General features: G+C 31.5%; 1 protein-coding gene and 2 long non-coding RNA genes across 3 annotated transcripts; 2 read left to right on the forward strand and 1 right to left on the reverse strand.

Moving 5' to 3' along the window:
- Positions 1-3,956: 3,956 nt before the first annotated feature.
- LOC143569303 (uncharacterized) lies at positions 3,957-4,793 on the forward strand. The gene is made up of 3 exons (XR_013141717.1): positions 3,957-4,081; positions 4,493-4,574; positions 4,677-4,793. It is a non-coding gene; the product is annotated as an uncharacterized LOC143569303 (long non-coding RNA).
- A 2,766-nt stretch (positions 4,794-7,559) lies between these two features.
- On the forward strand, positions 7,560-8,411 carry LOC143569304 (uncharacterized). Its single transcript, XR_013141718.1, has 3 exons — positions 7,560-7,645; positions 7,737-8,175; positions 8,285-8,411. It is a non-coding gene; the product is annotated as an uncharacterized LOC143569304 (long non-coding RNA).
- Positions 8,412-13,938: 5,527 nt separating this feature from the next.
- On the reverse strand, positions 13,939-19,273 carry LOC143569305 (uncharacterized). Its single transcript, XM_077055256.1, has 6 exons — positions 18,906-19,273; positions 18,690-18,766; positions 18,539-18,575; positions 17,518-17,662; positions 17,153-17,312; positions 13,939-14,659 (listed from the first exon to the last, which is right to left on the reverse strand). The coding sequence occupies exons 1-6, from the start codon at positions 19,030-19,032 to the stop codon at positions 14,396-14,398; spliced, it is 810 nt and encodes a 269-aa protein (XP_076911371.1). The 5' UTR covers positions 19,033-19,273; the 3' UTR covers positions 13,939-14,395.
- Between the last annotated feature and the right edge of the window lie 781 nt (positions 19,274-20,054).

Here is a 20,054-nt window from a genome sequence, read left to right on the forward strand (position 1 = left end):
TTAGTGTTTTAGTTACAAAAACTACATCTAAAATAACATAAACTATATCATATGTGTAGGACTTTTTTTAAAATATAGGATTTTTTTTTCAGACGGTGTAGTGTAAACGTAAAACAAAAACAACAAAAGATATCTACTTTCAGATATTTCATATATTGTATGTTGTATCAAATAAACTAATTAATCATTAGAATGGATTCTTTTGACAAAAAGTGGGTTTCTATATTTATCATTAGAAGGAAATTACCATACTATCCTTTTTTTTTATTAAAAGTCATTAAACACAGTAACTAATAATTACAAAAATACCATAAACAATGTAAACCATATATCAATTTTAATCGAGGGTTAGAATTTATTTATCACATTTCTCGTACTAAAATGATTTCTCACCTAAATCATCCCATATATATATATATACACACTAATAAACATGCCACCGCTACTCACTTGATGATATAAAGACGCCTATCTCGTGTCGGTAGTGTTTCGATTAGTAATTCACCTATAAATTCTCTACCCATATACAATTTTTCACAGATAGATTACTGATGGACTACGTCTTCACAAGGCTAGAAGTCCTTTGGTTTGAATTGTGTTAGTCAAAAGACCATAAAATGGAAACGGAATTCTTTGATGAAGAAGAAACAAATATTATTCTAAGTATCCACATCAAATCCCAGTCCAAAGTCAAGTTCCAATGTGAACTTTATTCTTACAAAAATTGCTAATTGTTTAGTCATGTGAAAAAACACCAGAAAAAAATTAAGTTCGCTATTAGTTTATTATGCAGACCATTAATTATTGCGCTATTCTAAACATGTTTTTTTTCTTACACACGTGGTCATGGAATTCGACCAGAAAATTGACGAACCTATGGCGAATGGAGCTTTGCAACCTATATGTGAATTGAAATAATTATCCAATTTTATATGAATGCTTAATGCCCCGTCAATAGGACAATAAAGTTGATTAAACTCAAACACTCAACAATGATTGTAGTTTATAGATACAGCTATCATTTTAAAGACAATTATGATATGTAATGGAAGAGATAGATATATACATGTAGTTAGTTAAAGATACAAATATATTTTGGTATCCATTGATAATAAATTCTTAAAAATGATACATCAATAACAAATATAACATTTACATGATAAAAAAGTTACTAGATATTGGCAATTGAAACACCTTCTAGCTAGTTGCTATCTTAGGAATTAATAATGAATGAACACATGTTTCTTCACTAGGTTTTCTTTAAAACCAAGCAAATCATCAGCTTGATACCTCAACGTGGTTCCATATTTTTTTTTATGGTTTCAATGTAAGCAGAAGCTTTGCTGTCAATACACAGATCAGCCCAATGTCCATCCCGGTCTTGGTCACTCGGATACACTTTGTAAGCCTTAATCGAGTCATCACACGCATTGTCACTCCTCCCTTCGTGGCTCTTCTTATGCTTGAAGACGCCGAAGAGTGAACAAGACGATTTCTTGTCTGATTTATTTCCCCCCATTTCTTGGTAAGTATGAAAAAATTGGAGGTTGAGAAAGCGAAGTGAGAGTCACTTCCTTTGTATGTGTGTATGTTGACGCAAGTGAGGCTCTTAATTTATAAGAGTTGGGCCCTTATAGATTTCATAAAGTGGAGCTACCTTTGTTGTGGAGAGATCGTGTGGATCCCAAGCAAGGAGAATGTTTATATATATGATCTTGAACGTAGAATCAATTGCTACCTTTATTGTGGAGGGATCGTGTGTATCCAAGGCAAGGAGAATCTTGGTATATATAATCTAGAACGTAGAATCAATTGCTTGGTATTTTAAAAGTTAATATTGTTCATTGAGTAGTAACAACTTAGACAAAGAACATGTTATAACAGCCTTTGCTTTCATTGTTGAGTAGTAAGCGGGACCGGCCTGTCAAGATAACAAAGTAGAATTTTTCATGTTTTCCTTACTTTGATGGATAGTTCATGTAATAAGGTGAAACTGGATTTAATATATTAGTTTGGATGTCCTCATAGTGCATGATTTAATAAGTGAAACCGGATTATAACAGAATTTACGAATGGAGCAATCTGGTGGCACCGGGGGGGGGGGGGGGGGTGTTGAGGTCTCTGTAGGCAATGTTAAATATATATAAACGAAATCTTTAAAAGCTCTGTGGTTGTTTCCTATATTCTTTTAATCCACCAGATTGTTTTATTTGTAAATAGAGGCTTCTCATGCATTTGACCAGAATTCACAGGTACAGGTCTTACCAAACCCAGATAGCCCTTAAATGGGTTATATCATCTCATTAAATTAAAAATTAATCTTACCAAATATTCGATATGAAAATCCTATAAAATAAGGATATGATAAAAATTAATATTCGATTTAAAAATAAAGATATTATTTAATCTTAAGAGAAAACTATATTGGAGTGTTGAATCTTTTTTAATAACTACGTATTTAGAATTTTAAAAAAAGTTCAATATTACGATATGACAACTTATTATAGAATTATATTAGGTTAGGCTAAGGGTAATGAGGCTTGGTTGAGCCCCAGGTGATCCAATCAAACCTCGACAAGTAGGCGATAACATGGCCCTGAATCAAGCCCCAGAGGGTGTAGTGATCCAGGTGATCCGGGCTTGATTGAATTTTTTTTGTTAAACACAAACATATAAATTAAAATATTTCATTAAAACATAAATTAAAAATAAAATAAAATGGTAATAACAAATAAATAAAAAGAAATAAATAAACAAATGAAGGAGACGGGATTCCGGCGTCCTAATTTATTTCTGGCCATACGGGATTCTTGCCACCATCATTCCGGCGTCCTATATATATATATATATTTCCGGCCACCATCATTTCCCGTCCTATACATACATACATACATACATACATACATACATACATATATATATATATATATCCAACCATCATGTGACCCAACGGCTACTTTTAGCCTACCCATGCTCCCAACGGCTCTTTGAGCCCCGTGGTCCGGCTCGCCCCGGCCAACCGCGCCCCCAATCGTGAAATGGTGGTAGTGGTGTGCGCGGCGGCCACGACGTCCGCGCCCCACCATCAGCGCCCCATTACCCTCACCCTTGCAAGTTTTTGTCCCATGTATTATGGATGTTGTTTTATATTATTTGTTTCTAATATTTATTTATTTTTAAATTTTTATTTTTTGTTGTATGAAAGTTAATAATATACTTATGGTTTGATGATAAATTGTTTCACAAATAAATGAGATGTTATAACTCGGTTTAAAAGTTATATGGGTTTGATGAGACTAGAGCCGTTTATATTTTTACTATAAAATTGGTTTTTTAATTATATATCTATAATATATATAAACGAAAACAAAAAAGCTTAGGTGTCGCGATGTGGTCGCTCCCCCCTTTTTTAGAGCCACCAGATTTGTTTTATTTTAAAATGGTGCATTCTCATTGATTTAACCCGTTTAAGGTTTAAATTTCGTGGGTCATTATTCTTACAAAATCCAAATACTGGGTCAATTCAATAAAACCCCAATTTAGATCGGAGTGCAACCGGCTATCAACATCTTAATGTTCATTGTCGATATATTAAGGTGAGACTCTCTGACCAAATCTAGACTTGTGATGCTATCCATTAAACCCATAAACCACAGAACCCTTACGCATCTAAACTTTAATCCTCTCTCTGGTACGAAACCCTCCCAGATTGCTCGATTTCAATGGTAAACTCTCTAATTTCTACTCTTTTTCAACAGTCAATTATACAATTTTTAATCGGTTTTGTGAAGTTAATTGTTTATATGTTGGTTAATTGTAATTATTATGATTTTAGGTTTAACTTATCTCAGATCTTATATATGTGATACGGCTGATGAGGTTAATGTTTGTTTATCATGGTATTTGTGTCCATTCAAACATGTACAAGTTGCAGCTGCTAGATGCTTTCATGCTTCTACCTTTATCATCTCAAGTGGAAAGCTTTGCGAATCTTCACAAACCGCAAGTTGAGCTTGACGGTAAGGCTGCAGCGGTTGGACAAAACGGTCTTATGGCACTTTACAACACATTGTTCAGTCAGGTTCGATTTATTTCTTTATTTTCATTTAATTCATGTCACCACGTCTTTAACTTTTGTTTAAATGAGACACTTAATATTGTGTTTGCAGCTGGATGTGATATCAGCTCAGTTTTTCGTGACTGATAACGACTTTTGAAGTCTAGAGTCTAGAAAACAACTCACTGAAACGGTGGATTCTTGATTGTCTTATAAGGTTATTCCCGTATTTAATGAGAACGATGTGGTTAGTACTTGCCGCTCTCCATATGAGGTATGCGCTTTATAGACGTGTCTCTGATATATCGTTTATTATACTCTATCTATGCAATTTTATCCTCGATTTATATGTATACAAGTTGCCTAAAATTGAATTAGGTTTCACTTATTTGACTTGATAGATGTAGGAATTAATCAGTTTTGTAAAATTTTCAGCTTCCAAATGGCTGAAGATAAAACAAAAATCGAGTATCCTATAGGCTTATTGAACGAATTCCGATTAAGGGTTGAGGAAGAGGTTAGTTACACTTGATTTGATGATTGTGTAATTATATATAGATTTTCGTGTAGTAATAAGAACTATACTAAAAGTATGTATGCATGTATGCCTCATATATAGGATAATAAAGTTGTTGCTACGCCTGCACCAATGGAACGAAGGAAGACCTCACTTTGTGAGTTTATGCATAGCGAGTATGCTAGACACTTTCCGTCTCAGCTGCTTTTTACACTTAATCATGAATTTATATAAACAAAAATTAATTTGTATACTTTAGGCAATCTGAAGGTTCCAAAGAACATGTAAGATCTTATATATGTGATGTTATTTATTAAGTATATATCAAAAAATGCTTTTTGGTTTAACTTATCTAAGATCTTATATATGTGATGTTATTTATTAAGTCAAAGTCAAATATTACCAAAGTCATTGCAAAAGTCAACATTGAATATTAGTCAACAACATGGATTCTGCTTAGTTATAAAATGTCAACTGATCACTTGTGAAATTGATTAAATTAACACTATGTCTAAGGCATAACTTAAATTTGGGTCCGTTTAAGGTTGTCAAAAAAACATTATAAACCACCATTGGCTCCACTCTTTTACAAACCAAGCATTCGAGTTGGCTTTTTTCAAGTAAGCTTCGAGAAAGCGTCAAGCCATGAGCTTTTTAGACAACTCTTTGATTGATTAGTTGAATGTATTTAATATAAATAGAATGACCAAAATATATTTAGTCATCAATATATTTTTAGAATAATAAAGAATAAATAAATATTTTTACTTGGATGGTTTGGTCTTTTAGTAATCCAAGTCCAAGCCCAGTCATGACCTCATATTATAAACAAGACAAATATTAATATTAATAACAAATATTAGTATACAAAACTAATAAAACGTTTGTTATTGAATTGTAAATATGCTTAACATAATTTTAACACTAAATCTTGAAATATAGAAAAACATCATTTATATATCATGTTCTGATTTATAAATAGTTTCACGTTTTTTCTTAATAATAATTAAATTCAAATCCCTATTTAATATAGGGTATATCTTTACCTATTATAGATATAATACCACTCATATGTAAATCATTATAAATATACATATCATCGTTGCCTTTGTTTCTTCAACATCCACCAATATTAGTTGCAAGTTCCAAGCAAATCGTTCAATCCAGCTGCATACGGTATGTTTACATTAGGTGTTGTTATAAACTATTAATGTTAGTTCTGTTGGTTATATTATAACTAAAAGATATTGGTTAATCTATATGACCATGAATCAATTTTTTTAATTCGGTTGGTTTCTTCAGTTTCTGTTTGTAGCAAATCTGAGACAGAACCAAAAAATTTTTTAAAAAAAAACAAAAACAATTGACTAATATTTTTTTTTCACTAATTCTGATGTTAGGCTTCTTCCTTACTTCACTTCTGATCAATCACCTATAGTTCTCTATTGTCTCTTGATTAATAGGAATAATTGAAAAAATCTTACCCTTCTTGGTAGTTTTTTTTTTAAATTACATAACTTTATATTTTATTATGGTGACATGTGTGATTGAGGGTATTGCATAAAAGCACTTGTGAGCTTATGGCGTCAGTGCCTTCTGATGACTCAGCTCAATATTTTTTTTTTCAATAATTCTGATGTAGTTCTCATGTCCGTCAAAAGTTTCACCTTTTGTGTTGTGGTACAACTGGGTATTGTTCACTGTTGTTACTTTTCGATTAACGGTTTTAATGTCCATAAACAGTTTACTTCTCATCATTTTTTTTGTCGGTATCAATTCGGTTTGTTAAGGTACCGTCATTTATCATGGTGACCCATATAAATTAACTTTGATTACCAATAAAGTAGTGAACTTTAAATATAAAATAAATAAGCAACTATTCATAACCACCAAATTATTTTTGAATGAACGATTTCTTATACATGATTATTTGCAGAATGGATACCAAAAAGTTTACGGTGTTGAATGATCTTGGAGATGCTAATGAGAAATCAGTTCTGCTGGTAAGGGTCTTAAGGAAGTGGGATAAACCATGTACTTGACAAACCCCTTTTCATTATTTCTTTGGATTTAATATTACAAGACGAAGAGGTACGACTTAATTATAATTATAATAGTTACTTTACGTTTCATATCAAAAAAAAATTATTATATGTGTTTTTTCTTATTTTTGTTCCTTAAGGGAAATAAAGTACATGCTTCTATTCCAAAGAAGTTTATAAGCTACTTTGATAATAAGATAAAAGAAACTTGCTGGTATAAAATTTCAAAAGCAAGTTTTGGAGCTTATGCTGATAGGTTCAAGTATGTGGAAAACTCTCATAGAGTAAATCTGTCCAAGACGACTGATGTAAGACTATGTAATGATTTTGTTGCCGACATTCACACATTCAAATTTACAGACATTGACACGTTGCTTTCTGGAGCAATTGCTGCCGATACATGCACTAGTTAGTACATTTAACTACTAAGTTTTAACATTAGATTTTTATTGACTCACTATAGCTTTTGATTTTGTTTGATATCTTCCGTCTTATCGCTTAACACATTTAATAACCTTGATTTTGTTTATATTGTCAACAGATGTTATTGGAATTATTAAAGATAATGGATATGCTAGAGATATCATAAAGAAAAGCGGTACAACTGCCAAATTGTTATAAATCGACTTATATGGAAGCAAGTAAGTATTTTAATAATAAAAGAGTTATACATTGAACATTTGTTACTAACAATTTTTATATATTTATTTCAGTGGCAATAAAATCAGTATCACTTTATGGAATTCGTTTGCAACACAGATTCTATCTTACATTGAAAAGAATCCACAAGAGGCTCCGGTGGTTGTTATTTTAAACTTTGTTGTATACAAACCTTTTAATGGTTAGTTAATAAGTTTATATTTTATTATTAACATGTTAATTTATATTAAAAAAATTTATGACAGTTTTGATTACCTATTCATATCAATGTTATCGTTTTTCAGGAATACCTAGCATCTCTAACGCAAACGGCGTTACGAAGTTAATCATTAATCAAGAAATCCCAGAGATGGTAGATTTTAAGAAAAGGTTAAACAGTTTTAAATAACTTTTAAAATAACATCGATATTTTTATTGCATGCATATGCTATTTAACTAACAGTTTAATGTTTATTGTTAGTTTGGTTCAAATGATTGCCTCTCAAACGTCTTCAAGCGCTTTGCTAAGCCCACCAACTATACGGAATCGGTTTCTTGATGAATTTGTTAATGACACGGACTTCAGTCATATCAGAGAAGTTGAAGCTATAAGAACAGTATTGTTTAACTATTATCTTTATTTATATTAATGTCATTTTATTATAACTTTATTAAATTATAAATTCCGTTTATTTGTTTTAGTCAAAAAAGGTTGTCGTCTGTGGAAGCATAATCCCAGCATCTAACTACAGCCGTTGGTACTATATTGTCTGTAAAGTGTGTGCTACAACGCTTACAAAGGAAGACAAGGAAAGCCATGAAGGGGAGATCGACGGGGAGACATCTTTGAATCAATTCAAAGGAAAGTATAAATGCAGCAGCATGAAATGCAACGGTGCTATTGTCAATGCAGTTGCTAGGTTTGTGAACAATAACATTTGATAATAGACATAATCCCTTTTTATGCTTAAAATAAGATAACATATATAGTTATTGTCTATAACAATGTTAATCACCATTAATGTGTAGGTACCGGGTTCCTTTTGATGTTCAAGACTCAACTGGATCGATCCTGGCGTTAACTTTATGGGAAGGACAAGCGTTAACCATTTTCAAGATTACTGCTATGGATTTGTTTAAGAGATTGGTGGAGGTAAGTCGGTTATACTACAAAATTGATATGGTTTAACTTTACAATTAAATGAGAATTGCACATTCATAATAACAATTACAATTAAATGAGAATTGCACATTCATAGTTAATCAATATTTTTAGACTTACCAAAGATCCAAACATAATAGACGAGCTGCAAAAAAAGCATGAATTGAATCTGGTAAGATATTTTATAGTTAAGTTATTGTTTTTGGGTTTATACATGTTTAATTTTTCTTATATTTACTGCATACCGTATTTGATAACATTAAGAATTTGATTGTTTTTTTGTTTAAAAGCCTCATGAACCAATCTCCGATTCAAGTAATGAAGATTCCGTTACACATCCTGTATAAACATGTCTAATAAGGTATGAAGTATAGATTAATTTCGTGACAACAACTATAAGTATACACATAATTTATGAACTTTTTTATGAAACTTTAAATTTCGTTATTAGGATTCTGTTAATATCGAAGATGATGATGTCACGCCTTTGGAGAGAAAGACATCAAAGGCATCGGCTGTCAACAAACAAAGCAAGAACAAGAATGCTGAAACCGTAAAGAGGAAGCTCCAAGATGTGTATGATGTCGACAACGCACCGCAACAGTCAACTTCAAAACCAGAAAGATCATCAAAAGTTCAAGATGCTGGCAAGAACAATCTAATCTCTTAACACCTAAAAAGGAGAAATAAATAATCGGCTTAAATTTTTTTAATAACGATGCAAACTTTTGGATTGGTTTTTATTTGCTTATTTGGAGCTTCTTAAAAATACTTTTTATTTTTCGTTGATGAACAATTTTGAATTGCAATTGACTTGAAATTATTTGCTATATGTCTTGTAGAAATTAGTACCCGAAGAATATTCAACACTCAGACTTGTAATTCTACTAATGGTAATGCATTTCAACATCAAAAATAAGAATATTAGCAATGTTATATTTTTCTCTTTATATGAACATACATTTTAATATTATCTTAGGAACTCAAATAAAGAAGATGCTCTCAAAACATAATCGTTTTAAAAGGAAGTTCCTTTTGGATGCAAAAAGAGGAAAAGTTAACTCAACCAATGTAGCAAAAGTAAATCGTATGAGAAGAAAATTAATTTTGGATAGTAGGAGAGGAAATCATGTTTCAATACTCGATAAGGCCGCATCATCAAATTCAAACGTCATGACTACTACCGCAACTTCTACGATTAATCATTCAAACATAGGTATCATAAAATTAAATTATATTGGCTTTTGTTGATTCACTACTAACATGTTTTTTACATACATTTTAGTCATTCAAACAGACGGCTCTGCGTAACAGAAACGTATAAGTAGGAAAGAAAACATGCATCGTAAGGGAAGAGGAGATTGTCGTGTGCCTGAGAATAACGGACTTAATGGAATTTCAAAAAGTCGGTTCACTTATGCGATGTTTTTACATTAATTTACTTATATTTAAAAATTCATGGAACATGTCTATTATCATTTTTAATTTTTAATAACTACAGATTACTTGGATCATGGAGACCAGTCTGTTGTGTGTGAGATGTGTCATGCTAAACTCTGGAACGACGAGGCTACAAGAGGCAAACGGAAAGAAACAAAAGTGACTTATAGTTTGTGTTGTCATAATGGCGTTGTTGAGTTACCACCACCAGTTAGACCGAACCCTGAGTATGAAGAACTATTTAAATCAAATACCACCAAAAGCAAGTTCTTCCTGAAAAACATTCGCCGTTACAACTCCATGTTCTCTTTTACTTCTATGGGAGGAAAGGTTGACGCGTCAATTAATAAAGGAAAAGCTCCTTATGTGTTCAGAATGAGCGGTCAAAACTACCATGCTATTGGAAGTCTGTTACCCAAGGATGGGGCGAAGCCAAAATTCTCACAGCTTTACATATATGATACAGAAAACGAAATTCAAAACAGACAAACCATTTTCAGGTGCACATTTATTTACAATTTTAAATCAAATCAACCACTACGTTTATATTTATTTATCCATACTAATACTAATAGATGTAATTTCTTCAGAGACACCGATGCTGAAACATCAGCTGCCGAAAAGATTATGGATACTGAGATTATTATATGGTTGAAAGAGATGCTTGATCGCCAAAATGTTTTAGTAAAAACTTACAGAATGGCAAGAGATGTTTACAACCAACAGCCTACTACTGACCTGAAGCTACGTCTTATATGTAACAGACAACAAGATGGCAGAACATACAACCTCCCAACAACTTCAGAAGTTGCAGCACTAATTGTAGGAGATATCGAGGAGTCGTTCGAGCCGCGTGATATTGTTGTCAACAAAGTAGGAGGCAAATTAGAATATATGAATGAGCTACATCCTTCGTACATGCCACTTCAGTACCCGCTGCTACATCCTAATGGTGAAGATGGTTACCGAACTAAAATCAAGCATAGAGGAGTTGAAGACGATGACGGTAACAAGCGACCTTATACTACAATGAGAGAATGGTTTGCATATATGATTCAAGACAGGGTTGGCGAGTTCTCAAAAACTCTATACTCAAGAACGCTATTACAGCAATTACTGGTGGACGGTTACACGATGATTGAAAGCAAAAGGCTTTGTTTTATAAGAAGTAAATAAAAAGAACTGAGGTCCGTAACATTTGAGAACCTCAGATCTCTAAAGGAACAGGGACGTTCGGATGTCACAAACGTAGGACAACGCATCATATTGCCCTCTTCGTTTACAGGAGGTGCTCGGTACATGATGCAAAATTATTTAGATGCCATGACCCTCTGTAAATGGTATGGATACCCAGACTTCTTCATCACAATAACATGCAATCCTAAATGGCCTGAAGTACGCATGTAATCGAGGTGAAAGTTCTTTCAGGGACTAATACTGGTGAGAGGATCTCTATTCCAAGAATCGCCCTGACACCTTCTGATAAGAGCATCGCATTCACGTTTACAAGACAACAATATCCCTTATCAGTTTGTTTCGCTATGACAATAAACAAAAGTCAAGGACAGTCATTATCTAGGGTGGGTTTGTACTTAAAGAACGATGTCTTCTCACACGGACAATTGTATGTCGCACTATCAAGAGTTACAAGTAAAAAGGGTCTGAAGATACTGATTCTAGACAAAAACGACAAGCAGGCTAAGAAAACGACAAATGTCGTTTTCAAGGAAATTTTCACTTATTTGAAATAAATTATTTTCTTATCACTTACAATATTATTAATTCTTGATTTAGTACTATTTTATAAATTTATGATGTACAACGACAATAATTTATGAAATAAGTAGAATTAAATTCAATCATCATGTATACTAACAAACATAATATAAGTTATCCGGTCAAACTGACCTAAATCAATAATTAAAAAAACACTTATAAGTAACCTGCGTGACACGCGGGCTAAAAGCTAGTGTGTGTATATATATATATTAAATAAATCATATATTAATTTTTAGTATATCCTTACTTTATATTTTATATCAAATATTTGATGAGATTAGTTTTTAATTTAATGAGATGTTATTACCCGTTTAAGAAATATCTGGATTTGATGAGACCAATACCCGTGAATTCGGGTCAAATGCATAAAAAACCTCCATTTATAAATCAAGAAAATCTGATAACTCCAAAAAAGAGGAAGCGATCATATCGCGACACATAGGTTTTTTATAATTTCGTTTATATATATTATAGATATGTTAAATGAATTATTAAATAAAAAAAACAACAAAAAAAAACGATAAACCAATTATTCTGCTCTTCTCACAAACAAATTTTACCCACACACAGTTTTTGAAACGTTTCCTACTCTCATAAACAAAACACATTCACTCTCCTAGCGGACGTCTCATAAAACACTGAGCACCTTCAATGTGTATCATCTTAGAGGCCCAAATGACATGGCTTGGTTCCGACGAGGAGGTAGAGGGACACGTTGTGTTGTGGATGTTGTCAAACCAGTTTCGGTGAGTTGGGCCAAACCGGGAGTTCGAGTTATAATCATACTCGTTCTAATATTAAGGAATAAATAAGCATGTTGGTTTATCTATTTAAGAATCTTAATCTTATCTTAAATATATATAAATGAAACATTTAAAAGCTCTATGGTTGATACCTAAATTTTCTCAAACCACCATATTGTTTTATTTGTAAATGAAGGTTTCTCATGCATTTGACCAGAATTCACAGGTATGGGTCTTACCAAACCCAAATAGCTCTTAAACGTGTTATAACATCTTATTAAATTAAAAATTAATCTTACCAAATATTTGGTATGAAAATACTATAAAATATGGATATGCTAAAAATTAATATTCGATTTAAAAAAAGATATTATTTATAATAAATAAACAATTTTATAGTAAAAAAAATAAGCGAGTCATGGGTCTCACCAAACCCAGATATATTTTAACCAGGTAAATAATATTATTTATTTATGTAACTCTTTTATCATAAAGCCCTAAGTGTATTATTAATTTCCTTACAATAAATAAACTTAATATCCAAAAACATAAATATTAAAAATGAATAATGTAACACAACCCTACGGGACGATAAAAACTAGTTATATATATAGATAGATATGTAGAATCAATAATATCAGCATTCGTAAGCAATCTTTTCATTTTCATGTCGTATGTTGACCAAATCCCTGAACTCAAAATCAATTATGATTTTAAAACATTAAATTAATAAGTAATTGGAAAGTATGATCCTGTTGGATTTGTAAGAATTTTGTTACTATATACTGTTATTCTGTTAATATATATGGTTTAGATTGCCGATATAGCGACACAAAAACAATAGATAGTAGACAATAGACAAGTCTTTTCTATTTTCCGGATGATGTGGAGCTCCAGTGGCGAAGCTTGGCCGGGGGATCGAGGGAGGGTGGGGGGTACCGTGTTCAAATTTTCGGACGAAAACTGGATAAATTTACGTTACTTATACAAATTTCCCAGCGAAAGAGAGTAAATTTAATATGTAGTATAATTTTTAAGTGTTTAAAATAGTATATGGGCCGGTGGCATGGATAATGGTGTTTTACGTCTGCATGGGCCGATAGTTGGACTGGGCTGTATCATGTTTATTTTAGTTATCATTCATGGTTACAACTCAAAACTCAAGCTTCATTTGTTTTCACATTTCTAACAAGTAGAGGTGCACAAAAAAACCCGAACCAGAAAATAACCGGGAACTGGTTTTTTTATACCCGATTTTTTAACCCGCGCCCGACCCTACCCGTAGGGTACGAATAGGTATGCATTTTAGTACCAAAACCTGTACCCGAACCGAACCCGATTTGTACCCGGTAATACCAAATTTATACCCGGTAAAAAATTCCAAATCTATACCCAGGATAAAAAACCCGAAAATATGGTATTTTCAATACCCGAAAATAGGGTATTCAATTATCCAGTTTTAGAATACCCGACCCGTGTATTGTTAATACCCGATTTTCCAATATCCAATCATACCCGAACCCAGGTTTTTCTAACACCCGATTTGTGCACCTTAGTTTTACACTTCATTTTGCACAATAAATTGAAAAGTTTAAGTAACCATATTATTTTAACAAAAGGAGAAAAAAGCAATCTAAAGCTGCTTTCAACAAAATATTGGTCTTACTGTAAAAAAAGTCGGTTTTATATTAAAATAAAATGATTTGGGCTTTTAGATCCCTTTAAACTCAAAGTTAAGCCCAGCAAGAATCGAATAATCTTTCGCACATAGCAACCAACCATGAGCAACACAACATCGTTCAGCCAAATGCTATTTGGTAAAAGAAAACGATTAACATAAACACTTCCACGGTTACCTTGTTTTAATCGATTTTACAACCGATATTCAAGGTACATTGCACAAGAAAACGGTTTCGTTACCAACATTATACGGTGCTAAAACAAACTAGTGGATAATGTGCAATAAGACAATAATACTACAGTCTACAACTAATTTGTTAATTTAAAAAAGGGTCTTCAGTTGCCACATAAAGCAATAGATAGGTCTAAATTAACGCTACACTTGTTCGATGAGCCATCATTTACACTAGGCATTAAGTAAACGTCACTAATGTCACTCGTCGATGAACCATTACTACTCTTTTGTGTTGGAGGATCGGGCAATGAAAGCGTTAATACTAATCCGTTTTCATCTTCATGTTCATCTTGAATGCTTGTTGAACTCTCCAATTTTCGTCTCTTAAATGGTCCACATTTTCCATGGTCATCGTCTCCTAAAATCTGTGTAAATGCACAACACGAAATTGTAAAAAAATGAGAAATTACAGTTGCTTAAATAGTTATGTATGTATGAACAAAAACAAAATGTTGTGATTTATATGAGAAATAACATTTTATTACACCCTTAAAATATGGCTATGAATATATGTATGATGTATGTATAGAAGAAAGCATGAGCTAGATCGGTTCGGTTCTGGTTATAGATAGAAACTAAGCCTATAACTATATTAATGGTTTTAGACTCTCAGAACCGGTCGATTTCGGCTACAAAGTAACAATTTGGTTTGTTAATTTAGAGTTAAGTGTCATTTTAATACATGTGGTTTGGCCAACTACGCAACTTTAGTACATATTATTTATTTCAGTTTCAAAAATCTCGCATTTTTAGTATTTTTTTTAACCCCGTCTATTTTTTCCGTTAAGTCAGGGATAATTTGGTATCTTCGTTATTTTCTTTTCTTTTAAACGCTTATATCTTGTAAACCCTAAATCCCCAAATCATAACATCAAAATCCAAATTCTAAATCCCCAAATATCGTAAAAATTCAAACCCTATGATGATCTGGAGAAAGGGTTTGGGGATTTAGGATTTGGATTTTGGTGTTTTGTTTTGGGGATTTTGGGTTTACAAGATATAAGGGTAAGAAAAAAAAACAAAGAAATTAACGAAGTTACAAATTATCACTAACTTAACGGCAAAAATAGACGGGTATTAAAAAAAGTACTAAAAATGCAAGTTTTTTGAAACTGAGGTAGTCATTTGCACAAAATAAAAAATAAATACTAAAATTGCATAGATAGTCAATCCACAGATAATAAAATGGCACTTAACTCGTTAATAAGAGAAGTGACCTAAGTCAATTCAAGCTACATAATTAAAGAAAGAGGAAGCTAATAATATATTATAACAAAAAATGTTGACAAAAATTCAAAATACTTTTTATCATTTTTTATCATATTATTTTAGTTTTTTATATATTCGATTTTCCTACCACCTATTGTATGTATTTATGTATGGTAAGAAATTACAAAATAATCAGTTATTTGTATTATTTGTAATTTTAAATTTTGTTTTAAGATAGTTTTTATTAAAAGATATTTTTAAGTTTTATTATTCACGAAGCATAAAAAACAAAAGAGAACAAAATTCAAGAGGTGCCTAATTTCTTACCAAACCCCTTTAAAACCTTTGAAAAGTGTGTACACACATCACATTTTCAACACCAAACAAAACCAACCTTACGTAGAGTAACATTCTCAAGACTATGTAACACATAGAGTCATAGAATGCATAGATATGTAGCCATGTAGGTATAAAAGATTCGTATTTATATTGTATGTTTAGGTTTTCTCAAAATAATGTAAAAGTACAGAAAACATCAATGTCGAAGCAACCAAACAGATTTTTAGAGCAATCAGCATATTTTCTGCTTTTGAAAGCTACACATGCATGCAAAAAATCATCACCACTTTGTTTGCTACAGTTTAAAGAAAGGGGATGCTATAAATATGTTCACTTTATATTAAATTTAACCTAACATTATTTATCACATTAAATTTTGTAATACATATATAATTAAGATAAAGTAAATAATAAAACTTAAGGTATAAAAACATCCACTATTTACAAATCTTATTGATGTGTTTTTTTCCTCTCTAAGTAACCTGTAAAAAAATTTGGAGTTTTGTGGGGAAAAGATTGAGAAATGCATCCAACAAATTCAACTCCAAATATGAAATTTACGAAGTTATAAACTCATTTTTATTAGACATATTAAACTTATATTTAACCATTAAATATGATTCATACACAACATAATTATTTAATACATAAACTCATAAAAATATGATGTTTATTTAGTGCATGTTCATATAAATAACTTCAACTAGAGAAGCACGAGAACCACAATATATAAACACTTATATACTAACGGAGTAAGAAAATTTGCCAGTTAGACAGTTACATAACCTCTCATGTATTACGTATAAAATAACGCATACAAACGTTTAATAATAGTTATCTACAAAAAAAAATTGTGTACGTATCTTTTTATACCATTCATATTTTACGTAGTTATACTATACGATCTTTACATCTTGCACTCATTGTGTTAAATCTAAGTTTATTTTCCCACAAATTATCACATCAATAATAAAACAAATCATTTGTTTTTTTATCAATTTTAAAACTTTTAAGAATATAAACAAACTTCATTTATTTATACAATGTGCTCAAATTATGTGTGGGTTATATTACCATGTAGGTAAACTTTGAAATATTTAAAACACATAAAAAACTTAGTTAATTGTTTTTATGCAACATCTATATGCAAGAAGTTATTTCTTTTACATATGAACCAATAATAAAATATAAATATATTAAAATCACATGTTTGTATATTTTTTTTTCTCGTAATATACTAAAATCATATTAAAGAAGTGTGTGTGTGTACAAAAATATAAAAAGTGAAAGAGAGAGGGTGGAATTAGTACCTTCAACAGGTCTGATTCTGGATGAATAGCATTTACATGGGTAAAAGAAGAATGCAAGAGAAAATGTGGGAAAGAATAAGGAGGCTGCTGGCATGTGAGGTGCTCTACAACTCCATTTTCCCACCACTCATGCTTACCATCTCTTGTCTCCATTCTCCCTCTAGAAACACATGAATATTTATATAAAAAATATAAATTCAACATGCAAAAGCAAAAAAATAACTCTTTAGTTTACTTTTGTGTCTGCAACACATAAAAAGTTACTATTTTGATCATCTCAAAAGGTTTAAGAAGACAAAAGCTCCAATGTAACTTTGTGGCTATCATATTATATATGAACATATGTATTAAAATGATGAATAAACCTTTTAGAAGAGAGGGTGAAAAAGGAGTGGGGATGTGAATCTTCAAAGATGGGCTTCAAATGATGATCATGATCAAGACATTCATCATGATGCTCCTCAAGAGATTGTCTTCTTCTTGATCCAATGGAATTGGGATCTTCATAATCTAATATGATTAAGTGTTAATAATCATGATCATTATTAGTTGCCAATTTGCCATAATGGAGACCAAGTAGTGTCCCCACATTAAGCAATAAACAGAAAGAAACAAAAAAAATGGTGTGTGTAAAAAAAACTAAAAAAGACATGTAGCTCGATCTTTCTACTTAAAGAAATCAAGAATATGTACATGTGTTGACTCAAACTATATAGAAGAACCTTAATTTGAAAATGCTAAATTTAACAAGAGTTTGATTTAACTATACTTGTAGGGGAATATTTGAGGCTTTTAAAGATTTCCATTGTTAGAAAGGGGGACAGGTTGATTTGTTTCACTGTTTGCTTTTCTATATATGTAGATTTTTATATCAAAATAACCACAATTTTGCAAGTGAAAGTTGAATCTTTTTAAACTACTCTAAATCAAGAATTGTTATTATACAAAGTTGGTCTTAAAACATAAAGTTTTCGAAATATTTAGTACTAGGGTTTGGTTGTTCAAAATAGCGATTTGGCACAAAATACACAATTCGAGAGCCATGATTTTTTCGACTAGGATAGGATTTTTATTTTTTCTGTGCTCGAATGTCTCTTCATTCGGCGATCAAGTTTTCGGTTTGACTATGATCACATAAATAAAGATAACTTGTCATTCTAACCCGTGAACCAAAAGTTAAAATAAGGTTTTTAAAGTTATCATGACTCAAGTACTCCATCAAATTCCATAAAAAAAATTTATTGTTTTCACTTTGGTTTTTCTAACCCAAAAATTTCAAGTTGGTAAAAAACTGTAACATATAATTTAATTTATATAAATATAAAATCTACAGGGTCAGTTGACCCCATCCTTATGCAGTAGGTCCGGCCATAAAGAGAAGTATACCTTGTTTGTTTCCATCACACTTCATGCTTCTATACATCTGTTAAAAAGTTCCAATGATACAAGAGAAATATGTTCACATGTAAAGATGGTTCTTTGTACAAATAAAAAGTATAAAAAAACAATAAAGCATAAGAATTATGAAAATTAGAACCTGAAGATGACTTTTGACATGGGAAATGGTGAGTCCTCTAACATCCATCATCTGAAGAACAAGTTTTGGAGTAGCTTCTTCTCAAACACATACATATATACATAACATACATCAGTTCATATATCATCATATGTTCATAAATCATAACCATCATGGTCAAAACAGCATCAGCCAACAAGTAAGTAACTTACAAGAAAATTGGATAAAAGAACTTACTTTCATGACCTCCAAGTCTTTCAATTGCATGAACAAAAGAGTGATGAAGCTCAGGAGTCCATCTTAGTCTTGGAACCTTTGATCTTATGTATTGCCTTACTGCTCCATTCCTCCCACAACTTCCCATGTTTTTTTAAAAATCAAAAGGGTTTCTTAAAATTTATTTCTTTAGGTTTTCAAAACATGGGTACATGCTCTTTAAAGTCTTCAAAGAACCCTTCAAAACTCTTCCTTTTTCTCCTTTGCAATCAGTTGAAACTGTCTACCCCTAAACCAATGTGTCTATAGAGTTAGATAGATAGATACAGAGAGAGAGAGAGAGAGGATGGAAGTATTAAATTGACCTAGGGTCCAGTCAGATGTAGATATATATACACATGTATATATCTATATATTTATAGGTATATATATAGATGTATGCATGTGGTGACAGGTAATTTATACACAATAAATATTGGCATGCATATAAGGTTTATACTTTATATTTTACATATTCTTTAATATAAATAGATATTTTATGCAGATTTTAGTCATCCATATCCCTATGTATGTGTGTAAAGTGTAAACCGTAAGGTATGAGGGCTCTCTGTGTGTCTCAATCTGCAGATCTATACACATGTTAACAAAAAGTATTTATGCTGTTTGACTCTTGCATTATCTCACTCTTCATGTGAGTGGTAGTCTCTCTCTCTAGAATGGTAGGGGAATAGGCCTACCCCTCGTCATCATAACAAAACCCATGACTTTAAAAAGTATTTTGTTTCTTTATCCAAATCAAACAAAAAATAATGATTCACTGTTATTGATTATTTTTCACCACTGTCATTTACATGGTGCAGAAAATAATTCTCATTTAGAAATGTTTCAGGAATTATTTTCTTAATTATGTGTTTTTAAACCTCAACAAATTTGGAAATGAGAGTTAAATGAACAAATGTAGTACCTATTTAGATATGGAAAAAAAAGAGGTGTAGAATTTCATATTGAATCTACCTTTCTTTCATCCTTTTATAACTTTACCCCTTTGAAGGTCTTATGGTCAACATAAAGTGAGTTTTACTGGATCTCAGGTTGCTTAATAGGATATTGATGGTCCCGTGAATTTTCCAGAAAGTACCTAAGAAAGAACTTATTTTCTAAAGCTGTAAT

This window comes from Bidens hawaiensis, unplaced genomic scaffold (assembly GCF_021521415.1).
Source record: "Bidens hawaiensis isolate Kalapana, Puna unplaced genomic scaffold, B.hawaiensis_p1.1 tig00024447_1, whole genome shotgun sequence".
NCBI lineage: Eukaryota > Viridiplantae > Streptophyta > Magnoliopsida > Asterales > Asteraceae > Bidens > Bidens hawaiensis.